A 24530-nucleotide genomic window follows, 5' to 3' on the forward strand; every position below is an offset into this window, starting at 1 on the left:
GGCTACGTACAGTACCTTTAAGTGGTAAGCTGTTTGATGGAACTTCATGAAATGCACACAGGCATAGCTACAGTCTTTGTTTTGCTTTGCTTTGATGAGATGACCTACCCTAACTGCTATAGCTTGGCAGTTACATTAGGACACAGTATCACATTTTGTCCAGGCAAAGACATATATGTCATGTCTCTGATCTCTTCTTACATAACAATATTTAGGTAACCTATTCCAAGCTTCATTTACGTCCACATATTAACCTTGTCATTGTGGAAATCATGTGATAAGACACTGCTGTGTCCTGGTGAATTGCAGTAACCCCGAGTCTCAATCAGCTCAGAGTGGTGTTGCATTCAATTCACTTTTATTTGGTGTTGTCTTCAGTAGACATGGCAGTGGTTGATTACTCTTGCTGTCTCTTCTCCCTGTCCTGCCGCCCGGTAAATCCCAGCCAAAGCAGTTTTAACGACCTTCCCTAATCCTCTTTTCAGCAAAGGGCTTGATTTGACTCTTCTCTCCAAAAGAGACGACTTCATCTGAAAAAGAAATCCGTTCATATTGCTTGCATGGCCTACTTTGCGTTAAGAGTCACTTGTTTAACCTATTCTTCTCCGATTAACGCAAATGCTATTTTTTAATGTCATAATGGCCTGGTACTCTATTTCATATCATACATTAAGGTACTGGTCGAAGTCATAGCAAGGTGGGGAAAACTCCTGAATGATTCAGGAGATGCAGTGTTTGACAGGAACCCTGAGGCATGCAAGGTCATATGAATTATTGAGATTTAGACTATAGATGTTAGATCTTTTCAGGGGGCCCCAATAATTTGTAGCCACACCCCTGGTTCTGTTCATGAAACAACATTAGTAGGCTACTGCTGTACCTGACAGTAACCTTTAAGTGAGCATTGACTGGGTTCTTCCTTTAGTTGTGAAAATTCTGAGGAAATGATTAAAGGTCAGAATAGACAGGTGTGGTGTCAGTTCTGTAGCCTCCAAACATTTTGAAGCTGTTGATAAGTCAGACAGCAGAGAGCAGACAGACTTTTGCCTATGTGATGACCTGAATATCTGAATTTGTGTCAACAGCTGAATGTGGAAAGTGTTATACTCAAAAACAGTTCTCCACCTGTCTCAAAATACCAGCAAAGATAGACACACATACACAAAATAATTAGCTGTGAACTTCAGTTACTGGTTCATGAAGCATATAGAAGACTGTTTATGAAGCCTTTTGAGTTTCGGTTACTTTTACTCCCCTCTGAAGACAGTTTCCACACAGACTGTCTCCTGGAAATGTCTTTGAAGTCATAGAACGTAATCTCTTAAGTCTAGCCCATACATGTAGTTGCCGGAGTATGAAAAAGAAGGTTGGACAGGTAACTTGTTTGATTTCAGTGTCTCATATTTTGGGCTAATAACTTATTGATCTGGACGGTATACCCCTCTCAGTGGAGTGCCTGACTGAGATCAGAGGAAGCTTGCCGGTGTGCATTGTTGATGATAAGGCTCATGGTCTAGGCACAGTGCTGTATTATGGATGCTCAGTCTCACCTGATGTAATTTATCATGGAGGCAAACTTTCAATTCTAGGAAGAGAAGATGTCAAATCCTCTCCTTCACAGTCACAGCCAGAGAAGAAGGGATAATGTAGTGTTTATTCTCAATATTCATTAATTTTAATTGCAGATTGTTGAATAAGATTGAAAATCTTACACTACAAAGGCAGACCCTTATATGTATGCCCATAAATGAATGAATGGTACACTGAGCAGGTAATTAATTAAAGAATTTAAATTACTGAGTTGAGTGATCATAAGAATTAGTCACTGGTCCACTCTGTTACTTCCCAAAACACACACACACACACACACACACACACACACACACACACACACACACACACACACACACACACACACACACACACACAGAAACACATCTACTCTGACAAATACTACAGATGAAATCCCTATCCCTGTTGGTTGAATCAGATTACAATTCCAAAGTCATTTTGTAGTATTTAATTATGGTATTTATGACACTTGAGGTACATTGAAGTTAATTCATTTTAAGTGCTGTCCTGGAGAGAAGTGTGGAGGATGCACTATGTGTGATTATATTACAGTATCAGGTTCAGTTTAATGGCTTGTATATATTTGTTTACCACACTCCGTAATGTCAGTGTTTATTTTGTGACAGCAGTCAAAAGCAGCGGCACAGTGGTGATCTATTTTCCTTTCACAGCTCATTTGGTCGTGCTGTGCTTCATTGGCCTAATGGCTTCTGTTGTTCTGCTGTCACTCACTGTTGGACCGCACACGTCCACTCTCCAGCAGCCAACATGCGCACACACACACACACACACACACACACACACACACACACACACACACACACACACACACACACACACACACACACGCGCGCACACACACACACACACACACACACACACACACACACACACACACACACACATGCACAGTATACTCTCTAGACCAATTTAGTATATGCATGGGTGAGATTATTAGATGTGTTTTGTTTTCTTTACTTTATCCGGAGATGTTAATCTGTATCAGGGAGCACACATGGTAATGAAAATGTGTATCTGTACTATAGGTCGCTTTGTATAAAAGCCTCAGCTAAATGAACGCATGTTAATGTATCTGTATGTATCTCACTTGTGCCAATAGTTTATGTGCACCACTATATGCTACCCCTCATCGTGGTTACATGTCCTTACATTATAACCTTATGTTCAGCAGGCGATTGCTGTGTAGGTTACATTGATAGCTAATCAACGAGGCCGTTAACATACATTACCTGCTATGTGTCCTCTTTGGCAATGACTCGGCTCTCCATTGTCTTGCGAGCAGAAGTGTCTGTTCTCTTTTGTAAACATACTTGAATAAGACAGTGGCCCTGGTCCCATGTGTACCAATCCTCTTGAGGGGACTCCATGAAGGACATGGAATTCTAAAATACAGTCGAACAAAACTTTTTAGTTCTGACCCTCAAGAATCACAGTCTGCACTTCAATATCATCCTCATGTAACTTTAGCTTTGAACCACATAAAACCCTTCATCATCACTCCAAAAGGCACATCCATACTTCTCTGTCCAAATACTCAAAGAGCCCAGCATAAACAAAGCGTTGTGTCTGGATCCTCATGATACATCTGATCTGAAACATTCAGACGATTTTAAAATTCCTACCATTCTTCAAGAATTCACCAAGAGTGTGAGGAACCTGCTCGACTCATTTGCTTTTTTTTTTACTCTGATCTATCCCAAAATGCACGTGATGTGATTTGCAATGCTGGTTCCAGCTTGTTTCGCCTGCTCTTGTGAATACAGAATTATTATTATTATTTTTTTATTTTTTTTGTCTGTTCAGTTTATTTGTATGCTGTACTTGGTTCCAAGCATGGAGGCATAGATCAGTATGATGCTTGTCAGCGGTGCCTTTCTGTGAACCAAGTGACAAAAAGTCCCAAAATGACACTCACGCAGAGAAAACAAATTTCCTCTGATTGGAATGCGCAAAAATGGGATAAAATAGAGAAAGGAAAATATATTCATGACAGCAGGTTTCTTTTGAGTTCCTCTTGTTTCCCACATGCGTAGTTAAAGGGAAGGGCATCTGTGTGTGATGCTTCTTGATTCTGTTCATTTAGTATTTGAATGGTGACATTAGGGGTGTGTTTTTGAGTGAATTTTGTGAAAGATTTTTTCTTTTTTGTTTGTACTCATTATATCCATACATTACATTATGTGCTAGTGGTTTTGATTGACAGACAGAGTAGATGTGTTTCTGTGTGTGTGTGTGTGTGTGTGTGTGTGTGTATGTGTGTGTGTGTGTGTGTGTGTTGATGTGTGTTTATGAGAGCGAGAGAATGAGACCATGCATTGGTAACCGAGATGGATGAGCCTCAGCTCACAGTTACTCCAGTACATCGATGCCATTTGTTCTCGTTATTCACATCATGAGCGCATTTGCCTTTGTGTTTGAGGTGGTCTTAATTAATGTGCTTAAACGTGGAATATTCAGGTGTTATGCTGAGTGGATGCGTGTGGTAGGAAAGTAAATCAGCATAACTTTGATGGAATGCCTCATTGTCTAGAATCCCAGCAGAGCCAGCTCCCCTGGCAACCAACATATGTGACTAACAGTGAGAGAGGCATAGACATACAAAGTATAGATCGATGAGTTGTTGTTTTTTTCTTAGTAAAATAAAAGGAAAGACACCATAGGGTCTCCGAGTAAACAGCAGGGGCAAGCTCTGCAACAGAACAGCGGGGGGGGGGGGGAGCTCTTTGTCGTAAATATTTGAGAATCTTTAGGAGTTGGAATTCATCCGCGTAGGATATTGATTGTGATTAGAACGAAAATGGAGAGGTTTTGATGTTCAATTATGAATTCATAAATGCATAATGAGGTATTGATATGAAACGCTATCAACCTTCTGATACCAACCAAGGGATACCAACCTTTGAGAGCAGAATATTAGAGACACAGTCGTAACGGTGTATTTTGGAGACCGCTTCAAAACATCAGTATTGCTTCCTTGGCAAACTGGCCATGTTTCCTGTTTCAAACTGCGAAGTCTTTTTCTGCCATTTTAAATGAGACAACTATCCTGCCAATTTCACGCTCTGCATAATTGGACATTGAAATGATGGCAGACATGAGGGTTTGTCCTCATGCGTTTCTTGCCACGAAAGTCGGATTCTTTAGAAATAACACAGCTATGGGGGGCACTGTGGCACAAACAGTAGCCCAGACCACATTCGGGCTTGACACCCATAAAGGACACGGGTTCGAATCTGGCCCGATGTCATTTCTCCTGTCCACTCCCCACCTCTTCTCCCTCTCATTTCCTGTCCCACTCTTCACTGACCTATCGATTAAAGGCAAAATAAATCTTAAAAAAAAGAAATAACACAGCTGATCAAGCGCCATCTGCCTTTTGAGGTCGGGTTAACCTCCCCCCCCCCCCCCCCCCCCCCACCCCCTTCAGAGAAAAAATGGCAAAGAGTCTGTGTATGGCCTTTGAAATAGCCTGTCCCTCCACCCAATATACTGAAGGGGTTGGGAAGTACATGTCAGTGATAGATCATGCATGTGCAGGAACTCCCAGCCAAGCATGCAACAGCCATTTAGGCTTAGAGCATCATTGCACTCTCTCTTTCTAACTCTTTCTATCTCTTCCCGTCTGTCTGACTCCCTCTCTCTGTCTGTCTGTCTCTCTTTTTTCTCTTTGTCTGTCTCTCTTTTATGTCTCATCAGGATGGATCGTTTGGCATGGGTGAAGAGGACAAACAGCTTCTCTTTTGTTTTCAGATTTGAAAGGAAGGGTAGAGGGAGATGGAGGGATGACAGGGAAAAGGGGGGAATGGAGTTACAAGACTGTCATATAATTTTGTTTTGCTTGTCCCTGGTGCTGCCACTGTTGGATGTGCTTTCAGTGTATTTTTTTCGGTCATTGTTTTGTTTTCAGACTTGCTTGTCTTTTGTGCTGACTGTTTACAGAATCATTTTTATGTGTTCTGTTGAGGTAAAGGTATTTGGGAAAAGGTGTTTGGGGTTTGTGAGTGTGTGCAGGTGCGTGGAGCTGCCCCAAGGTCTCATTGCTGTCTTTGTAGTTTCTTTGTGATCAAGGACAGAGAGATGGGGACCTGGGTTCTGTGTGTGTGTTTCTGTGTGTATGTGTGTGTGTGTGTGTGTGTGTGTGTGTGTGTGTGTGTGTGTGTGTGTGTGTGTGTGTGTGTGTGTGTGTGTGTGTTTCTGTGTGTGTTTCTCTCTCTCTCTCTCTCTCTCTCTGTATGTGTGGGTGTGTGTGTGTGTGTGTTTCTGTGTGTGTGTGTGTGTGTGTGTGTGTGTGTGTGTGTGTGCTTGCTCGCGCCTTTGTGTCGCCCCAGTCGAGAGGCAGGAGTGTGAGATCAGGCACGCTGAGTCTGAAACTTTTATGAGGAACATAAATGGCTGTGATTCCCAGAGACCTCTCGGTGACGCCGTGCCCTCTCATAAAGCAGGTTTAGATGCAGGCTCTGCACCAATGCTGAACTCTGGGAGCCTGTTTTTACCGAAGACTTTCTCCCCCAAATCCCCCCTATTAAAAAAAGCCCTCCATGACCTCCATGCATCCAGGGTATGTTTGAACCACGCCTGGGAAACAGAGCGCACTCAAGCATTGGACGTGAGACATGTGGCATCATGTTATTAGTAAACCCTCCAAAACTCAGGAATTCAACTTGTCTTAGTTATCTATCGACTTCACTTATTCTATCAACTTGTCTTATTCTATCAACTAATTCGTCTCTTGTGGAGTGTCCTCTAAAATTTTGTAGTGTATTAAAATCACCAAAAAAGGATGCTAGCATCCAGCAACTTCACCACAATGACGGGACGTTGCAAAGTGCCGTCTTTCATCTATGTGCCTCTGTGCTGACATGCAGAATATGTATACAGCTCCACACAGCTATAGGCACAGCGCCACAGCTATAGGCACCACAGCTATAGGCACCACAGCTATAGGCACAGCACCACAGCTATAGGCACCACAGCTATAGGCACCACAGCTATAGGCACAGCACCACAGCTATAGGCACCACAGCTATAGGCACAGCACCACAGCTATAGGCACCACAGCTATAGGCACCACAGCTATAGGCACCACAGCTATAGGCACCACAGCTATAGGCACAGCACCACAGCTATAGGCACCACAGCTATAGGCACCACAGCTATAGGCACCACAGCTATAGGCACAGCACCACAGCTATAGGCACCACAGCTATAGGCACCACAGCTATAGGCACAGCGCCACAGCTATAGGCACCACAGCTATAGGCACCACAGCTATAGGCACCACAGCTATAGGCACAGCACCACAGCTATAGGCACAGCACCACAGCTGCCACGGCTTGTGCGGGCCAAACTCTGCCCATAACTTAAAACAAAACAACAAACAAACACAAAAGGCTTTACGCTCATTTGTTTTTTGCACTGGCCCAACGTCATGTCAAAACATGGAAGTCAAACCTACCCTGTGTTCATGCAGTGGATGTGTGTGTGTGTGTGTGTGTGTGTGTGAGTGTGTGTGTGTGTGTGTGTGTGTGTGTCAGCTTGGTGGAAGCCCAGGGAGAGGGCACATACCTGTGGCTCCCACTGCCCAGTGGCTGACATGGTCTAGCCTACGACCAGCTCAAGTGTCGGTTATTTTATGTTCCATCTTCTCTTGCATGTTGGTGGTGATAATCCAAACAAGTGAAACAAAAGACGGCCTTCCAAGTTTTTGGCTGGTTCACATGGCAAACGCACATGAGGGGAATCAGGCCACCGCTTCCGCGGAAGGCCTACACTAATTGTGAGCCCCAAAAGTGAAGACAGGTGTTTCTTTTAACCAATAAGCCACAGATAATGACATCACTGAAGTCCCGCCGGTCGCTCAGTGCTTTCCCTACCACGTGACCTAAACTATCCCAACAGTATCATGACAGATACCTTCCTCATACACGACAGAGAAAGCCCCCTCAGGTCCTGCAGGTCAAGAGTAGAAATGTATCTCTTCTCCAGACAGACGCTGTATCTGCAATCGTTTTTCAGAGCGGCTCCAGCAGCCTTTATCCTCCCCTCCGGCCCTTCGAGGCCTGGTTAACCATCATCGCTTGGCATTTTTACAGACACTACCCAAAGCCTTCCATCTTTTATAGTGTTTTTTTTTTGTATATCTTCACTCGCCACAGTGAAATGCTGTGTCACAGCACTGCTGTCTCAGTCCATGGCTGAGATGTAATCCTGTTCACAGTTGCTTTCACCCCCTCCGTGGGCTGGGAGACGCTGAGGCTTCAACGTTCCTTCCTAGTGTGCTGTCCTTATGGTTCTGTTCTAGCACTTGCTCCAGTGATTTTATTTCACAGAGAGATTTTGCAGTTTTCTGTGAAACATTAATGGGACAAAATATTAATAGTGTAAAATGCTAATAGGATGAGTAAGCAGTGTCAATCCAAGCACTGTTTAATCATCCAGAAGGAACAAACTACATTTCCCCCGTGCTTGTGAAGGCTTTTGATGTTTGTTATTGTTAGCTTAAGGCCCAGTTGGAGGCCCAGTTACCGATCCTCACTCTAAATCTTTTCATTTCTCTTGATGGATTTGAACCGAGACTGAAAGTGTCACGTTCAAAATAACACATGTATCATCTAGGTGTGCGTACAGTAGACGGGATGCTTGACGTGCAGGTCAGTTTGATCAATTTCGTTTTTGCCCAGAGCGGCTCTTTTTGGAATGATGGATACATAGATGAATGTTTGAGTGATCTATCTTTTTGAAAATATTGATCGACCTAGTCTCTCATTCAGTTATACTTTTACACAAATATACACACTGACACACACACACACACACACACACACACACACACACACACACGTACATACACACACACCAACAACTTCAGTGAGGGACAGAGGAGAGTTGAAGAAATATATGGTAATATGGATCCTAATGCATTGACTTTATTGTCCTTCATCAGTCATGTTACTCTTGACTACAGCTCCCTTGTACATCGCTTTGGACAAAAGCATCTGCTAAATGACTAAATGTAATGTAAATGTAATGTAATGACTAAGACTTAGCAATATTTATATTCGTCCTTTGTTAAGAGTGTATTGCTAATTTGCTATTCAGTTATCCAGTCATTTACATGGGAGGATAAATGCATAGGGTTACATAGCTTTAAAATACATAAAACACTGTGCAGTGCTGAAATTATAGGGCTGTATAACCTTGTTGTTATAACCTTCTATACGCTACAAGATACCAATGGATATTTTATGTGCATAATATAACTCTGCCTAGCTAAGCGTACAGATCCACCTTGGAGTGTCTTTCCATCTCATCCGTTGACATTTATCATCCAGAAATCATTCCTCAATAGTTCCACTCACAGGCAGAGTAAGAGAGCGTAAACAGGTTTCCGTTTTTGACCCTTCATGACTCAGTAGTGTTTAAACTGGCAAAATCAGTGGAAGTCCCTGAATAATCAGTGTGTTGGAGAGAGATCAGTTCATTGGCAAAAGCCCATCCATAAATGGAACCTGATTAACCTTTTATATAGATTTTCCCAACCACCAAAAATAACATGAGAGAAGATTCTGATCTTACCAACCCCTGTACATTCAGGTGACTGGGTTTTTATACAAGCTATTTATATTGAACACAATAGAAAGCAACATGTCTGTGTCTTACTGTGCATTTTCACAAGGAAAGTTAAGTTTATCTTTCTCTGTCTATTCTCCCCTGTGTTTTTCTCTCTTGCACCTGCTCTCCTTGACCTCATCCCATTTGTCTTTTTTTGTCTCTCCTTCACTGTGGGCTTTCAGGGGGAATCTTCGAGACTCGGGAGAATGAGCCAGTGAGTGTGGAGGAGCTAGCTTTCAAATTTGCTGTCACCAGCATCAACCGAAACAGAACCTTAATGCCAAACACCACATTGACCTATGACATTCAGAGAGTAAACCTCTTTGACAGCTTCGAAGCTTCCAGAAGAGGTACGGTCTCCTTTCTTTCTCTTGGATTGTGCTGATGTGTTCTTTGTGGAGCTCAGAACTGCTTTTGTAATACACAGAGGAATTAAAGAGACTCAGACTGGTTTGGCCTTGCGTTGGTTGAACTTCAGAAACTAGGATTCAGTGGCAGGTCTGACGAGAGTGCATTGCAAGAGTCAAGGTGAAGAGCAGGGAAATGGGTATGGCCTGGCCTGTTCTCTTATGGCGAAGGGGAGCCACACAGCACGGCCTCAAATCAGGTATCCGGTGGTGGAAAGCGAATTTGGACTTCACCTTCCTTTAACACGCTAGACACTGTCCCTGTCTCTTCACCTCTTTTTCATACATTGTCATGGTCATTCTAGCAATGCTTGTGGCTGCAATTATTGTCAGGCAAAACAAACAGCTTTATTCTTTATTTTCTCCATGTCACTACAGTGTACAGTGCATATATAGATAGGTAGACAGATTGCAGCACATTAGAATCTGACGCATGAAAATGGCATGCCATTCATTCAGATTTTTTGACTAGGGAAGCCTTTTATCACTGTAAACCATTTTTCTGGACAGTTTGCATTTACTATCTTTTTTATTTGTTTAGGTAACTTGGAAATAATCCTACTTTAAAGTATCCTGTAGCCATGTGCGCTACATAAAGACAAAAGCCATGTCTAACATGGAGGCGAGCTGACAGGAGCAACGTTCACCCAGGTTGTTCAGTCCTGAAGGTTGAGCCGGACTGTAACACTAAATACTACAGGGGTCATACCATATATGCTACAGACAGATGTGTAGATACCTGTAGGTCATGCCATGTCAGTGTTGGTGCTGCCATGGGCATTCATGTTCAGGGCCCTAGAGGTTCAGCTGAATCTCACACTGCCTAGGTCAGGTGATGTAATCCCACACTGAAGGTGTCATTCAGCCTCCTAGTCAGTCCCTGAAAACCCTGTATGTGTTCTGTGAGTAAGCAGTAGCTTTGCAGGTTCATGGGGTATAGGGGATAATTACTAACAACCACAAGGTAAAGGAGCATATCTGATTGAATGCTATAAACATTATGTGTAATTAATGTATTCATAAATACCAGTCTGGTCCCAGTTCCATAAATGCCACCACACAGACAAGACATGATGAATATAGGTATGATCAGTGTCCCTCTTTGTGCTGTCATCTTTCTACATGTCCCTCTGTCTGACACTTTTTGTCCTCCTCCCGTCCCTCAGTGTGTGATCAGCTGGCCTTAGGCGTGGTGGCCGTCTTTGGCCCCTCTCACACCTCTTCGGTCAGCGCCGTCCAGTCCATCTGCAACGCCCTGGAGGTGCCGCACATCCAGACCCGCTGGAAGCACCCGTCCGTGGACAACAAGGACACCTTCTACATCAACCTCTACCCGGAGTACACCTCCATTAGCCGGGCCATCCTGGACATCGTCACCTTCTTAAAGTGGAAGTCTGTTACCATTGTCTACGAGGACAGCACAGGTGGGGGGTCTGCGTGTCTGCATGTGTCATGTAGTTTGGGTTGTGTTTTCTGCCTGGAACTCCTGATTATTATATATTGCTGAAGAAGTCGTGAAAGTCGTGCTTGGACTTTCAATTCCTGTTTATACCTTGCATATAACACTGCTCATTTAGTGGTCTTTGTCTAGGGTTTTTCAACTCTTTTGTCGGTGTTGTTCACTATAAATACCTCGACATTAACTTTCTTGTCATTTTCTTTGGATGAAACTTCTCTGAATACCAATTGGGTAAATGTTTGTACCTAGTAGAGTAACCAAGACCTTCAATACTTTCAGTGCCAAACAGAACTATTTGTTTGTGATTTTCTGTGAAAGATGTAGGCGTATTGTCCTATTTTTGATTTGCAAATTAGTCAATATGGCCATGTCTCTTGGCAGCACTAATGGTTTTTGATGGTGGCCAGTATGCCTTTAAAAAAGATATGTCATTGTTTATTATATTTAGTTGCTATCCTCTGCTGATTTGCCACAGGCTGTGTTGGATCAGTCATCAGATCAGTTGGAGTTCATGACGGAGACCATCTGTACTGATTATAACCTTCCCTCCCCAGTACATTAAGAGGCTGGGTGTGGGTTGTGGCACGTCCCCTGAAATTCTGGTCACCATAATCATAATGTGCTAATAATAGACTATTTTGTGAGAAATATTTGTATTTGCACCCTGATGAGGATGGGTCCTAGCAGAGGTGTAGTTTTTTCAGCTTTTTGAAATGTGAGCTAAAACCTCTGCTCTCTCAGAGCACTTTTGCTGAAAGTGTCACGAGTTAGATGAAAGATCTGAGGAGAGCAGTGTGTGCTCACGGTGTTTACATTCGTGAAATGAGTTGCAAGTGTCTTCTCCCGTTGGCTGAACAACATTTCAATGCATTACCGCAAAGTACAAAGGACACACTGTTGACATCCCAGTTCAAAGATTCCGTGTTTTGTTTGTATTCTGAGATGTCATTTGCGAGATTGTTTCATGCTGAGACCACTAGCATTTCAATGGAGTGCACACACACACACACACACACACACACACACACACACACACCGCCTGCCTTGGCGTCTCTTCTTCTCCTTCTCTGGCTCTGCTCCGAGGGGGTGAAATAGGGGAGCCCGTCTGTGTTTGCTTAATTCGAGGCATAGCATATCATATGGGAGACTGACTTCTCCATCTGCTCTGAAAACTCCAGCAAAGCCCCGACGTTTGTCTCGGGACCGTCTCCATTGGCTCAGCTGGAGATGAGGTGTTTCTCTACCCATAAGCCTGTGTCCAAAAAAAATGGATTTGAGGAAGTGAGAAATGTCACGCTTCAGAGCATATTCCCATTATTATTATTATGACTCCATTCTTTCGAAAGGTCACTGAGTCTACAGAGTGGGTGAGGTATAGAACTCCTGACTGTGTCTGGTCCTTACTAACTCCTGCAGGATTCCTGTGACAGAGTGGTCTGTGTTTTATCATATCTATAAACCACATGATAGAGTCTAACTTACCACTTCTTTTATGAATCACCCCTGTGATTTCACAAACTTAATTGCTTGAGCAGTGCTGCTCAAGAGGAATGTGTCATTGGTTCATTATACTCCAGACTATGTGTTTGAATAAGGTTAAATAAAGTCAGGTATTTCATTACCATCCATTCAAAGTTAATGTAATATCGGTTCTGTGCGAGATGTGAATCAAATCTTTTGCAGTCCACATTCTGGTGTTACCTTGGCTACTGTACCTTGTTAAATCTACTCAGTGCATTCAACCGAGTTGGATAATGGCTGGCCAACCGTAGTCTGCCCACCCCACACTACACTGCTCCTCCACACCCCTCCGCTACACCCCACTCACAGGCCATCATATTTGTTTTTCAGCAGGGGGTCCACCAAAGCTTTGCAGCAAGCTGAGCCCAAGCCCAATGTCGGAGTCTGCTCTCACACAGAGAAATGATTCTCTGCCAGGAAAGATTTGCTTCGTTAGGAAAGACTTGTATCGAATTTACCAGCTTCAAGATGATCAGTGTGTCAGATTCATGGCCACTGACTTGGAACCAATGTTATTACAGAGTCATTAGGGAAGCCCAGGGACCAGATGCCAATGCAAATTTAGCCTGGAGGAGCTGTGCTCTCTCTGAAGCACTTGGCTCCATGTATTCATCTCCTGCGTTCTGACTTCAGACTTTAGCTACTCAGTGAGTTTGAGGAATGGAGTGAACTATGATAAAAGCTGAGGAGAGGTCGTTCACGTACCCTGTAGATTCCATTTCTATCATGGCTTAAATTTGGGGTACTGCAATCAAAACCACTCCTGGCCCAAATTGGTCAAAAACCAATTCCTGTTTAGATCTTCGAGCAGTGCTCATTTATATTATGCAGAATTACTTCTTAGTGCTGTTATTGCTCACCTATGCAAGTATGCATGAGTCACCCAAGGAGCTTAGCCACACACCAACAACCCCCAGACTACCCCCACTCCGCAGTTGTCAGTCAGCACATAATATAGTATCTAGGTGACATACATAGTTTTCAGTATCATCCCATCGTTATTATGGTGAAAGGTTGGTCCAAAAGTATAATTGAAACTTGTAACGGATTATGTGATTGGAAGTCGTGACATCTGTTTGGGGTTTGTCTCATTTGCTTTATAATTGTCCCATTTTCAGTGCAGTTGTATGCGTGATCGAGGATTAAAGTGTGTTTCGTAGCATGTATATATTAGCATTATCACTTCAGCAATTTTTCAGGTTCTGTTGCATTTCAGTTTTCTCACTAGAGGCACATGTATTTAGCAGAGGTCATATGTCCCCTGTCGTCTTCTTCCTGGGTCAAAGAGCACTCACTGAGCTTGTAAAGACAGCTTACAGTCATTCAAGAGAGAAGTAAAGAATTATGGCTCAAAGGCATTGGCTAATAACAAAGTGATGGATTTCTTTATTCGTTTAATTTCATATTGAACTTGTGCAGTTAAATAATTCATATCACTGCCCCTTATAAAATATTTATACTCCCAATATTAGTCTATATGGGAACTGTTGAATTCAGGGCTCGTGGTGGGTCTCTCTCTCTCTCTCTCTCTCTCTCTCTCTCTCTCTCTCTCTCTCTCTTTCCTCTATCTCTGGTAAATGTTCTTCGCCAGAAAAGAGGAAGAATAAATGTCCTATGTTAAATGAACCCACAGTCTAAGACTCCTTCATGGCTCTTTGTGGTTCAATAATGGTTTTCATCCTCACATTCCTTTTTTTATTAAATGTTCTCCTTCTTTCCCATTGTTGCATTGTGATCTGAAGGTCTGATGCGGATGCAGGAGCTGATCAAAGCGCCGTCCAAGAACAACCTGAAGGTCCGCATCCGCCAGCTGCCCACGGGGAGCTCGGACGCCCGGCCCCTGCTCAAGGAGATGAAGAAAGGGAAGGAGTTCTTCGTCATCTTTGACTGCTCCTACCAAATGGCTGCCGAGCTTCTCAAACAAGTTCAGTACCATTTCACTTCAGCCTTTCACCGAAGGAATCTTCAATTAGACATCCGTCGTGCAACATCTACTGATTTTACACTTTTTGTGTAGTATTTCGACTTAACTTACATGTTAGTGACCATACGTGACCACACTACATATTGAAGATACTAAAAGAGATGTTGTGTGAGAGTGAGTGTGTGTGTGTGTGTGTGTGTGTGTGTGTGTGTGTGTGTGTGTGTGTGTGTGTGTGAGAGAGAGAGAGAGACAGACAGACAGACAGAGAGAGAGAGAGGGAGAGAGAGAGAAAGAGAGAGAGAGAGAGAGAGAGAGAGAGAGAGGGAGAGAGAGAGAGGGAAGCTCACACCAAACGTTATATTTCACATGTTGCTGCTGAGAATGTGTGAACTTTTGCTGAACTTATTTAGTCAAATAATGCAGATGAGGCTCCTTGGAATTCCAATGAAAATGAAGGGAGTGTTTTTGTAATGCTGGAGATGCTGCGGGCCATGCATTAGAGGAAGCCAGAAAGTGAGGCTACATTAAAGACTTTCATTTTGGTCATCTATATCAATTTCACCAGGGCCATAATGTGTATGATATGAATGCCTATAGGGGGAACAGCTCTGACTCAGAGGCTGATCCAGAAATGTCAAGGTGGACATCTAATGTTAACATATTGCCTTTTTTTCTTATCTATTTCTTCATGCTGTACACTCTCCTGTCTTTGGCTCTGTTAGCTGATGTCAATGGGAATGATGACAGAGTACTACCATTTCTTCTTCACTACTTTGGTAAGTTGGCAACCCTCATCTGAAGTCCTACTCCACTATTGTATCTGTTTTCAGTTAAGGAATACAGCTAGTGTGAAGTCAATGGGACCTTATTTAATATAGATGCTAAATAGCTACTAGATACTAGGCCAGAAACATAGAAAGCCTTGTCAGATGCCCAATACACATTTATTGTAAGTCGTCTCATAATTAAATCTATTTTTATTCGCCCATATGATCTGTGTAAAACTTTTTGGGAAATTTAGAATGCAACATCATTTTTGTAGAGAGATGAGCCAAGATAGACGATACATTTCCTTCGCAAATCACTCCATTTAAAGATTTGTTGTTGTGCAGGCAAAGCTTTTCTCTTGTTCTTCTGTTGGAGTGTGGCTGGGACTTTGACTATTTAATTGAAGACGACCTTGATGTGTTTGGTGTGTCGAGTGATAAGCGCATATACAGTGCATCCAGCCATCCCTGCCAACCTCTTCACTTACCTTTCCACTCTATTTGACATAAATAATTTCCCTTAAAAGATGTGTAGCCTTTCATGCTTGTGTATTAGGCCTATATGTTTTAATGCACTTATGTTGGTCTTGAACCAAACAAATGACAAGTGGCTTGTCATCACAGCACATGTCAGAATTTCTGTCAACAAATTAGCACACCCACAAATTAATTAAATTTAGCAGATGCTTTTATCCAAAGCGACGTACAAGGAAATTGCATTTATACATCAGGAGCAGTTTAGGGGTTCAGTGTCTTCCTCAAGGACACTTACTTGGTAAGGAGGAGTGGGGAATCGAACTAGCAACCTTCCAATTACTAAATGACTCTTCTACCCCCTTTACCACTGTCGCCCACAAATGACTATGTCGTGTCACCTGTCCCAAAGGTTTCCCGCTACTCTAGTGTCCTATGAGTGCACACACGCTACTCTAATACCCTAATTCCACATGCTTAGAGTAGGTGACCCACATTGATATTATTCTTAAGGGGAAACCTATTTGGAACTGTCTATATCAGATCATTCCAGTGTTTCATTTTTAACACATTATTGTATGGCCCCACTGTTAGTACTTTAAGTGATTTTTGATTGAACATTGAAGATGAATGAAGTCCACAAAACTATTGGGAATATGAAAGATAGCCTCAATGACCTTACCCTTTTTAAAGTAGGTCATTTAAGATGACAGATTGAAAATGTCTCTTTATTCTTAACATTATCATAAGTATGAAAGATGTGAGACAAGTGGGTAAGCGTTTTAGTCTCAAATGGTGTTTTTAACATATAATATTTCATGTTTTGTAAATTAGTTTTAAAGGCCATTAACGATGATAAATGATTGATGGGCTTGAATGAAGGTTATCCAGACCTCTACTCCCTGGCCTACCAGAACACAGGGCTCTTACCTGGAAGATCATGTCTTTAACTCTCACAGACAATGCTTGCACTGGCTACTGTCAACCTGTGAGCCTTTATACTGAGGTGGCTTGTTGTTGTTATTGTTGTTGTTGCAGGATCTGTTTGCCTTGGATCTGGAGCCTTACCGTTTCACCGGAGTGAACATGACGGCTTTCCGCATGCTCAACCTGGACAACCCAGCCGTGGCCTCGGTGATGGAGAAGTGGTCTATGGAGCGGTTGCAGGCTCCACCCAAACCTGGCACCTCCCTGCTAAATGGAATTATGACAGTGAGTCTCCATCATTGTGGTCTTTACTCTTTATGGACGTGAAGGAAGGAAGGAACCAAGTAATTAATTTAAGTTAATGAGTGATCTATTCAAGCATGTTTCTTGGCAGTATATTTCCATGGCTTAGTAGAATGTATATGTTCTCATCTCCTCTCTGTACCTTTGAGTATGGATGCAGCATGGTGCTGTAATATTTCAAATGGACAACATAGAAATATTGGTAGACAACTAAAATAGTGCGTAAACCCGCATTCATTTTAAATGCATTTTGAAGTCTGAAAGTTGAGGTACACAGAATTTCTCACTGTGTTTCGCTGTGTGCTCCAGCAAGTCCTGTTTTGTGTTTATCTCGGCAGACGGATGCTGCTCTGATGTATGATGCGGTGTTCATGGTTGCCGTGGCATCACAGCGTGCCACCCAGATGACGGTGAGCTCTCTGCAGTGCCACCGGCACAAACCCTGGCGCTACGGACCCCGCTTCATGAATCTATTCAAAGAGGTAAGAACAATGTCCCCCCCACCTCTCCCTCCTCAAAAAGGCCTGCAAATCTCTCTTTCTCTCACTCTCTCGCTCAGCCTTAGAGAAACCATCTCCTGCCCTGGAGGTCATGCCTGACATAAACTGTGCTCCACCTTCCTTTTACACTTCGTAGAGTGTAGGTTCCCCCCCAGTAATTCCACAACTCCAATGAGAAATTATCCATTTATGAGGCCGAAACATGTGGTGTATTTCATTCCAAAAAAAAAGGATGACAGAAGATATGGCCTTGATGTATGTGCGTTTTGATCTTTACAGTCCCCGATCCACTTTAAGGTGCTCTCTCGAGTGAAGAGGAAGAGCTCCATAACTCAGTCCCATCACTGGATGCACCTGTCCACGGAGCAAATGCATCACATGAAAGATGGCTTTTAGATGACTGCCGAGAAGTGCATTAGCCCGTAATACCTCAAACCTGAACAGACCTCCCCACTAGATTTTTGGACGTGGTTTATGCTCTTCTTCTTCTCCTTCTTGGCTGTCTGTTTAGGTTAAGGTTTACATCTAAATAAAAAACAGGGAGGAGAAGAGGAGAGAGAAAAAACTACAAATGGCTCCCAAATATACATGCTTATTGTCCTGGAGAGAAAGGTCAGCTCTGTCAAACTGAGCAGAATCAAGCAATTTTGTCATGCTGCCATTTATGTGGGGTGAAAAACCCTCTCTAACCCAAACATTTTCTATCAAGGATGTATTCGTGCTTAGACTTGGATCCAGTCTAATTATACAGATGTGTGTGTGTGTGTGTGTGTGTGTGTGTGTGTGTGTGTGTGTGTGTGTGTGTGTGTGTGTCCGTATTTATTGTTGGAATTGGGGTAGTGTGAGTGCGTGGGGTGGTGAATTCTACACATGCCTCATGTCAGAGACAGTGAGCTTAACATGAAAGCATCTGGCAGCATATGAGATGTCACACAGAGCGACCCCTTGGTTTATGGCTTGAATGGCCCCAGATGCTGCCTTCAGATGATCCATAAAAGCTCTATTCCAGCATCATTAGCGCATGGATGCAGCTCATTGTGATGTTGGCTCTCCCGGAGATTATCGGAGCTGTAATCCCAGTTAATGGTCATGATTTTATGAGCATGGAGCATTTGGGGTTTTTATGTGAAAATATGCTCACATATTTCGCGTGGAAAACCGAAATTTCTCTGCCATGCATATTGTGTCTGTGTCTTGTCATTGCTGTCTTCTTCCAGATGGATTATATGAGTGGATATTCCATCATAACATGGGACACTAACATAACATAATGTGAACCAAACACTTAACCTGCACATTATGGCTGCTGACTTCCTTCCCTCCCTCCCTCTTTTCATCTCACCATTCAGGGGAGAAAAGAAAAATGTCCTTTCTTGTCAAGTAATAGATTTTACAGCCCATTTCAACTGTTTCCCATTATATGCTGTCAGTTCATCATGTGGACAGACAGGCTGATAGATGGGGGACAGAGTAAGTGTGACAGTGGCATATCAGCTCCTCCGTGTGTAATCACTGTTCCGCTCCGGAGACGGCAAAGGGCGCTGATGGCTCTGGTGTCGGACAGATGGCTCCTGGCGATCGGCCCGGCATTCCGTAACCCCATCCCCCCAAATACCCCCACCACCATTGCAAACACACTGGGAAACCAACCACAGAACGACTCCCCGAGGATTCAACCTCGTTTGTGTTTGCAGTTTGTTTGTGTTTGCGGCCCTCTTGCGTTCACGTTTCTTTGGTGGGCGAGACGGTGCAGATGGTGGCAGCCTCGCAGCAGGCGCGGGGTGATGGATGGATGGCACAGTTTGCCACGCCCTGTAGCACGCCCGGTAGTGGGGGAGCAGGTCCTCCTCTCATCTGAAGTGAGAGTGCCAGAACTTCACTCGGGCCAATGGGGCCCCAGCGGTGGTCAGGTGTAGAACGGCGCTGCTTCAGATGGCTCACACACTCATATACCCCACACACACACAAACTCACACACCTCGCAGGGAAGGACAGGTGGTAACAGTACTATTACGCTCTCAGTGATTGAATTGTGAGCTGTTTTGCCTCCCCCTTTAAAGATTAAGAGCATGGGGAAGGAGGGGTGGAAATGGAAATGGTCATTTTTCAGTAGGTTCTTTTCCGCTGCCTCCAGGGACAGAAGGGGAATAAGCAGAGCTGATGGTTGAGTGTCTCACTGCTGGAAACAAGTGTGGGTCTGCAATGAAAACAGCATAATCACTGAATTATTCATCAGTCGGGCTAGTTTAATGGCATACATATTTGTTTAGTTTGCACCTGACATTTGACGGAGCTCACAGGGATGGGCAAGTTCAGCGCTCCAAGGAGCGCTCCTATTGTCCCGGATTCTGTGAGAATTTCCTGAGTTTGGATTAATCTTAACTTTTCCATCCGATGTCAATCGGAGATGTGGCAGCAGCATTTACCACACAGCATACATCCGCTTAAATTCTTCTGACATTTTTGCAGGTTGAAAAGACTCTGCTCAGAATTTCTGTGCAAGTTCCTTTGTGACTTTAGCACTAATATGAGAGCAAGATGCAGGGACATTTTTCATACTGAGAGCAAGTAGTGAAGTAATGAAAAACCGCCCTTTTCTCTATTTAAGGGGACGTTTTGAATTGGTAGTCATTGCTGTACTGGCTGCAATTTGTGCTCTTGTGAAAGGAAGTGTGGTGTGTCAAGGATGAACAAGATGTTTGTATGCTTTTAAAGTTAGTTTTTTTTTTCAAAGGGATTCATTTATGCATTGTGCACCTTTATGTTGGTGTTTTGGCCAACCTTCGGCGAATGCCAACAGTTAAAAAGAGATGGATTTCTTAAGTATTCTGGTCTGAATTCACATTCCATTTCCAAATCAAAGCCATGAATATCTTCTGGCAAATACACAATGTACAGCATTCCATATCAAAGAGGAAGAAAATCGTTTTGGTGCCATTCTGCTTGCTTGTGGTCATAGTCTGGTGGCATCCCATTGAATATAACAAAGTCTGCTTATTTTATCAAAACATTTATCCTTTTTTGCGTTCTCTTACATTGTCAGTAATAGTCAGATACCATGATACTCCACACAACAGCCATATTTCTGGAGCAAATTTGATTGACAGGCCTCAATATCTTCCAGCGGTAGCTGACAGAAAACTGGCATTACAGTGGTGTTCTCCATGTCGTCTCTCAGGGGTCTCAGTCTTGCTCTGAGCTCATCTCTGTCTCTCTGAGCTCATCTCTGTCTCTGTCTCTGTCTGTGCTTCCCTCCCCTTCAGGCTCGCTGGGACGGCTTGACAGGACGCATCGTCCTGAACAAGACCGACGGCTTGAGGAGAGACTTTGACTTGGACCTAATCAGTTTGAAGGAAGAAGGGAATGCCAAGGTAAAATGACTCCCGAGTGACTGCTTAGTGCCCGGGAGATTGTGTCTGTTTCTGTGTGCTACTATCAATTTTTGTAAGAATATATTTTGGATGTTGGTTCACAGTGTCTTTCAATATAAGCAAGATTTAGCTGTTCACTCTACACATATAGACATATTTGTTTTTTATTTGGTTTGATGAAAACCGAAAGATTATTGAAATCAATCCCTTTGAAAGCTCAATTGGTAACATCATTCACTGTTCACCTCCCTGTCTCACTAGCGTGTTGAAGGTGAAAAGTGGCAGAAAAAGTGGACAAAGGTTTGTAGTCGCCCCCCCGCTCCGGCCCCTCCGCTGTGATTTCCCCCATGCCCAAACCTATTTTCCCACACCAGATTGTGTCCCCCAGAACCCTAAATCCCTTTGTACAGGGCTTGTTTGTCAAGTGTGAATATATAATAATAATAATAATAATAATAATAATAATAATAATAATAAAATAATAATAATATAATAATAATTGCACAAACGCCAAACCAAGACATTTTCTTTGTTGTAGCGAAAGAATATGACAGTAAATCCCAGTAAATGTGTAATAGCTGAATTAGAGTTATTTGATTATGCACACCAGTGGTCCTACTAACTGAGTTTTTAGGGTATATATAATCGCTTCTGCTACTAAGCAGGTTTTTAGAGTGTGTATAATGCCATTTTCTCGTGAAGCATATTTGGAGTCACATTCGGAACACACATATACCAGATGTACCAGTCGTGTTGTTTGGAGGAGGCCACTCGATTATTTGAGACATCAGCAGGCAAAGGTTCATCGAGTGTGCTTCGACTGTGGCCTTAATCTCCGAGCGAATGCTTGGAGGGCAGCGCTAATTTATTTTTTGAAAGTTTAATTCATTTGAATAAGCCGCTGCCTGTACTCGCGTCCCTGAGGATGTACCGCTTCATGGCCACCATCGTCCAGAAACGCTCGGCACTTTACGGCCCCCTTAATAAATGAATTATAAAACAGTGTCAGCCATGTCTGCAGCGAGGCAGTGGCTTGTTTCATGCTCAGGATGATGACAGCCACCGGCTAATGCAACTAACACGCCAAGGAAAACCACAACTCCTCCTTCCCGCCTGCCCACTCTCTCGCACCATCTCCCATTTGATTTGTTTACCCGCTTGACTTTATTCATTTTTTTCGCCGTAGTCGGTGCTCACTTTTTGGTGTTTCCTCACATTTTTGCATCACAGACGCTATTTTGAGTTTGTTTTTATAAGAAAGACCTCTCCTGTCGTATATGTTTTTACTGTCCTCTCGACAGGTGTAATCCATTCTGTTTACCGCCCTGCTAGCTGCGTCATTTTATTGGTGTTGGAATTATTGTCCCCCCCCTCTCCCCCCAAGCAGAATTTTGTAAGTCTACTTTTTATGATTAGGTGGAGTGTGCCATTTACAATATTACCTGGAATGACTGCGTCAGATATACGAGGACCAAAAGGACAGCGTGGTGTGTTTATGAATGTCAGAGTTAAGCACATAGAACAGAAAGCTTTTAATGGCTAGAAGAGTCCAAAGTTCCTGCAGTCAACACTGTGTTGATATAGTAATAAATTCTGCAGTAATTCCTTCATCATGCTCCAAGGCTCTTTGTCTACACATCCCCTCCCCAGTCATGTGTTGGAAGTGGCTTGTGTCCTTTGGTTTTAGGAGAAGTTCAGATGGCTAAATAGCAAGCTTGCAGATGGGGATAAGCCATAAAATTGATTCACGACTGGAAAAAATGCTGTGAAATACCTCTCCCTAATGAGTATGTGTGATGCCGTCAGGGCGTGAAACCAGCGAAGCACAAGTGAAGCCGGACCTGCTCCCGAAACGATTATTATTTAACGAGCTGGGTAACATTTAGACCGACCTTGCAAACATGTGTATCCCTGCAGGGCCCCCACCATCATTTCAGCAGCAACTGTCTCTCAGCAGGATTAGAAATCGGCAGTGAAAGTGGAAGGGTAATAGGACTGGTAGACCGCCATTCCTGCCTGTTGAGCTCTCGTTTCAGGGGTTTTCTGATTATATTTCGTATCGTTTCTCAAGTCTAATGACAGTTTGTCACATAGGGCTTGGTCTAGGCTCCTTTTTTTAGTGGCTGTAGGGTTGTGGTGGCTTTAAATGTATCGGATTTTAACCGTGCGTAAATCTTTGTGCTAATCTGTTAAATAACTGGATTATTTACCACTATTGGCCTGGAAACCTTAAGCACAAACAAGTAGTCCTCGATCAACAGTATCCTGTAGACAGTGGACAGTAGACAAGGTCTAAATATCTATCTAATTTTATTTTTACCCTTTCCCCTAACAAACCAACCACCTTTCCCAATAGTAATTTATTTGTGTTCATAAATGCTGCCCCTTTCGAAATCATTCTTGTCTTCAAAAGAGTGGAAAATTGTGATGCAAAATTTCATATTACTAATGTTAAGTAATCCATTTTTTTCTGCCCACTGAACCTCATAATGGACATGATTTTAATTTCAGCTTGGAGTGTGGAATTCCTTCGCTGGCCTTAACTTGACAGAAACAAAAGAAATTAGTAATGTCACCGTTTCACTGGCCAACCGAACACTCATAGTCACCACAATATTGGTAAGAACAGTTGAAGCAGTAGTTAATTATGTTTAATTGATTATTAATGTAAGAAACTTTACCAAGTTTGGTCACTGTTTGAGTAGTTTATATGTGAGCGTTGGATATTAAGATTACACTGATTTACAATATTTAGTTAACAGACATGAACATAATACATCCACATATGGTTTGTCAGTTGTTCCTTTTGCCTTTGAAGTCAGCCTGTCTCTTCTCTTCTCCACAGGAAAATCCCTATGTGATGCACAGGAAATCAGACAAAGTGTTGTACGGAAATGACCGCTTTGAGGGCTACTGTCTGGACCTCTTAAAAGAGCTGTCCAACATCCTGGGCTTTTCCTATGAGGTGAAATTAGTTTCTGATGGCAAATATGGAGCCGCGAATGACAAGGGAGAATGGAGTGGAATGGTGCGAGAGCTCATCGACCACGTGAGTCTGTTCACATTCAATACAAAAGCATAGATTACATTTTAGCTATGTACAGTAGCTTATTAAGCAGTGCTGTCTGATATTATTTAGAGGAGAGGTTATTTGTAATACTTCATTTTAATGGATACCTTCACTTTAATGGTCTGTTAATGGTTATTATGACTGCTACTGCATGCAGGCAGTCATGCAGTGTTTGTCGGGGGGGGGGGGTCTTCTTTTTTTTTTTTCTTCTTTTCACCAATGTTTGGTCGGCGATATAATATACCTACCCTTCACCAATCCACCTGAAACATGGTGCGGTAGTAGCCCCACATGTCTGATGTGTCCAAGGTTTTTTGTGCCAAAAATGATCAAATATTTGTGACAAGCTGGCCCAAGAATATATAATATAATATAATATAAACGTGTCACACGTATTGTCATATTCACTAGACAGGTCGCAAAAAAACGCAGAATGTACCTCACAGGCACTGCTTCACACCCTTTCAGTGTGCAACCAACTATAGTTCCTTAAATCTTAGAATAAGATATGCAACAAACGTTTTAGTCTATTGTTGCCAGAAATGTAATCATTCAAAATAACACACTTTTCTTTGAATGGAAAAAGTCTCATTTCACTTAATT

At 42.8% G+C, this 24530-nt stretch overlaps 1 protein-coding gene across 6 annotated transcripts in view; it reads left to right on the forward strand.

Annotated features, from left to right (window-relative positions):
• Nucleotides 1-24530, forward strand: part of grik1a (glutamate receptor, ionotropic, kainate 1a) — a 39020-nt gene that overhangs the window by 3150 nt on the left and 11340 nt on the right. For 4 of the 6 annotated variants that reach the window (XM_031571717.2, XM_031571721.2, XM_031571720.2 and 1 more), the window contains exons 3-12: nucleotides 9387-9554; nucleotides 10778-11035; nucleotides 14334-14515; nucleotides 15238-15291; nucleotides 16795-16968; nucleotides 17325-17468; nucleotides 20750-20857; nucleotides 21119-21157; nucleotides 23369-23476; nucleotides 23703-23906. In XM_031571717.2, the coding sequence (XP_031427577.1) occupies nucleotides 9387-9554; nucleotides 10778-11035; nucleotides 14334-14515; nucleotides 15238-15291; nucleotides 16795-16968; nucleotides 17325-17468; nucleotides 20750-20857; nucleotides 21119-21157; nucleotides 23369-23476; nucleotides 23703-23906 (1439 nt within the window). The remainder of the gene's footprint in view (nucleotides 1-9386; nucleotides 9555-10777; nucleotides 11036-14333; nucleotides 14516-15237; nucleotides 15292-16794; nucleotides 16969-17324; nucleotides 17469-20749; nucleotides 20858-21118; nucleotides 21158-23368; nucleotides 23477-23702; nucleotides 23907-24530) is intronic. The other 2 variants (XM_031571718.2, XM_012835733.3) reach the window with 1 other exon arrangement.

This window comes from Clupea harengus, chromosome 8 (genome assembly GCF_900700415.2).
Source record: "Clupea harengus chromosome 8, Ch_v2.0.2, whole genome shotgun sequence".
Taxonomy (NCBI): Eukaryota; Metazoa; Chordata; class Actinopteri; order Clupeiformes; family Clupeidae; genus Clupea; species Clupea harengus.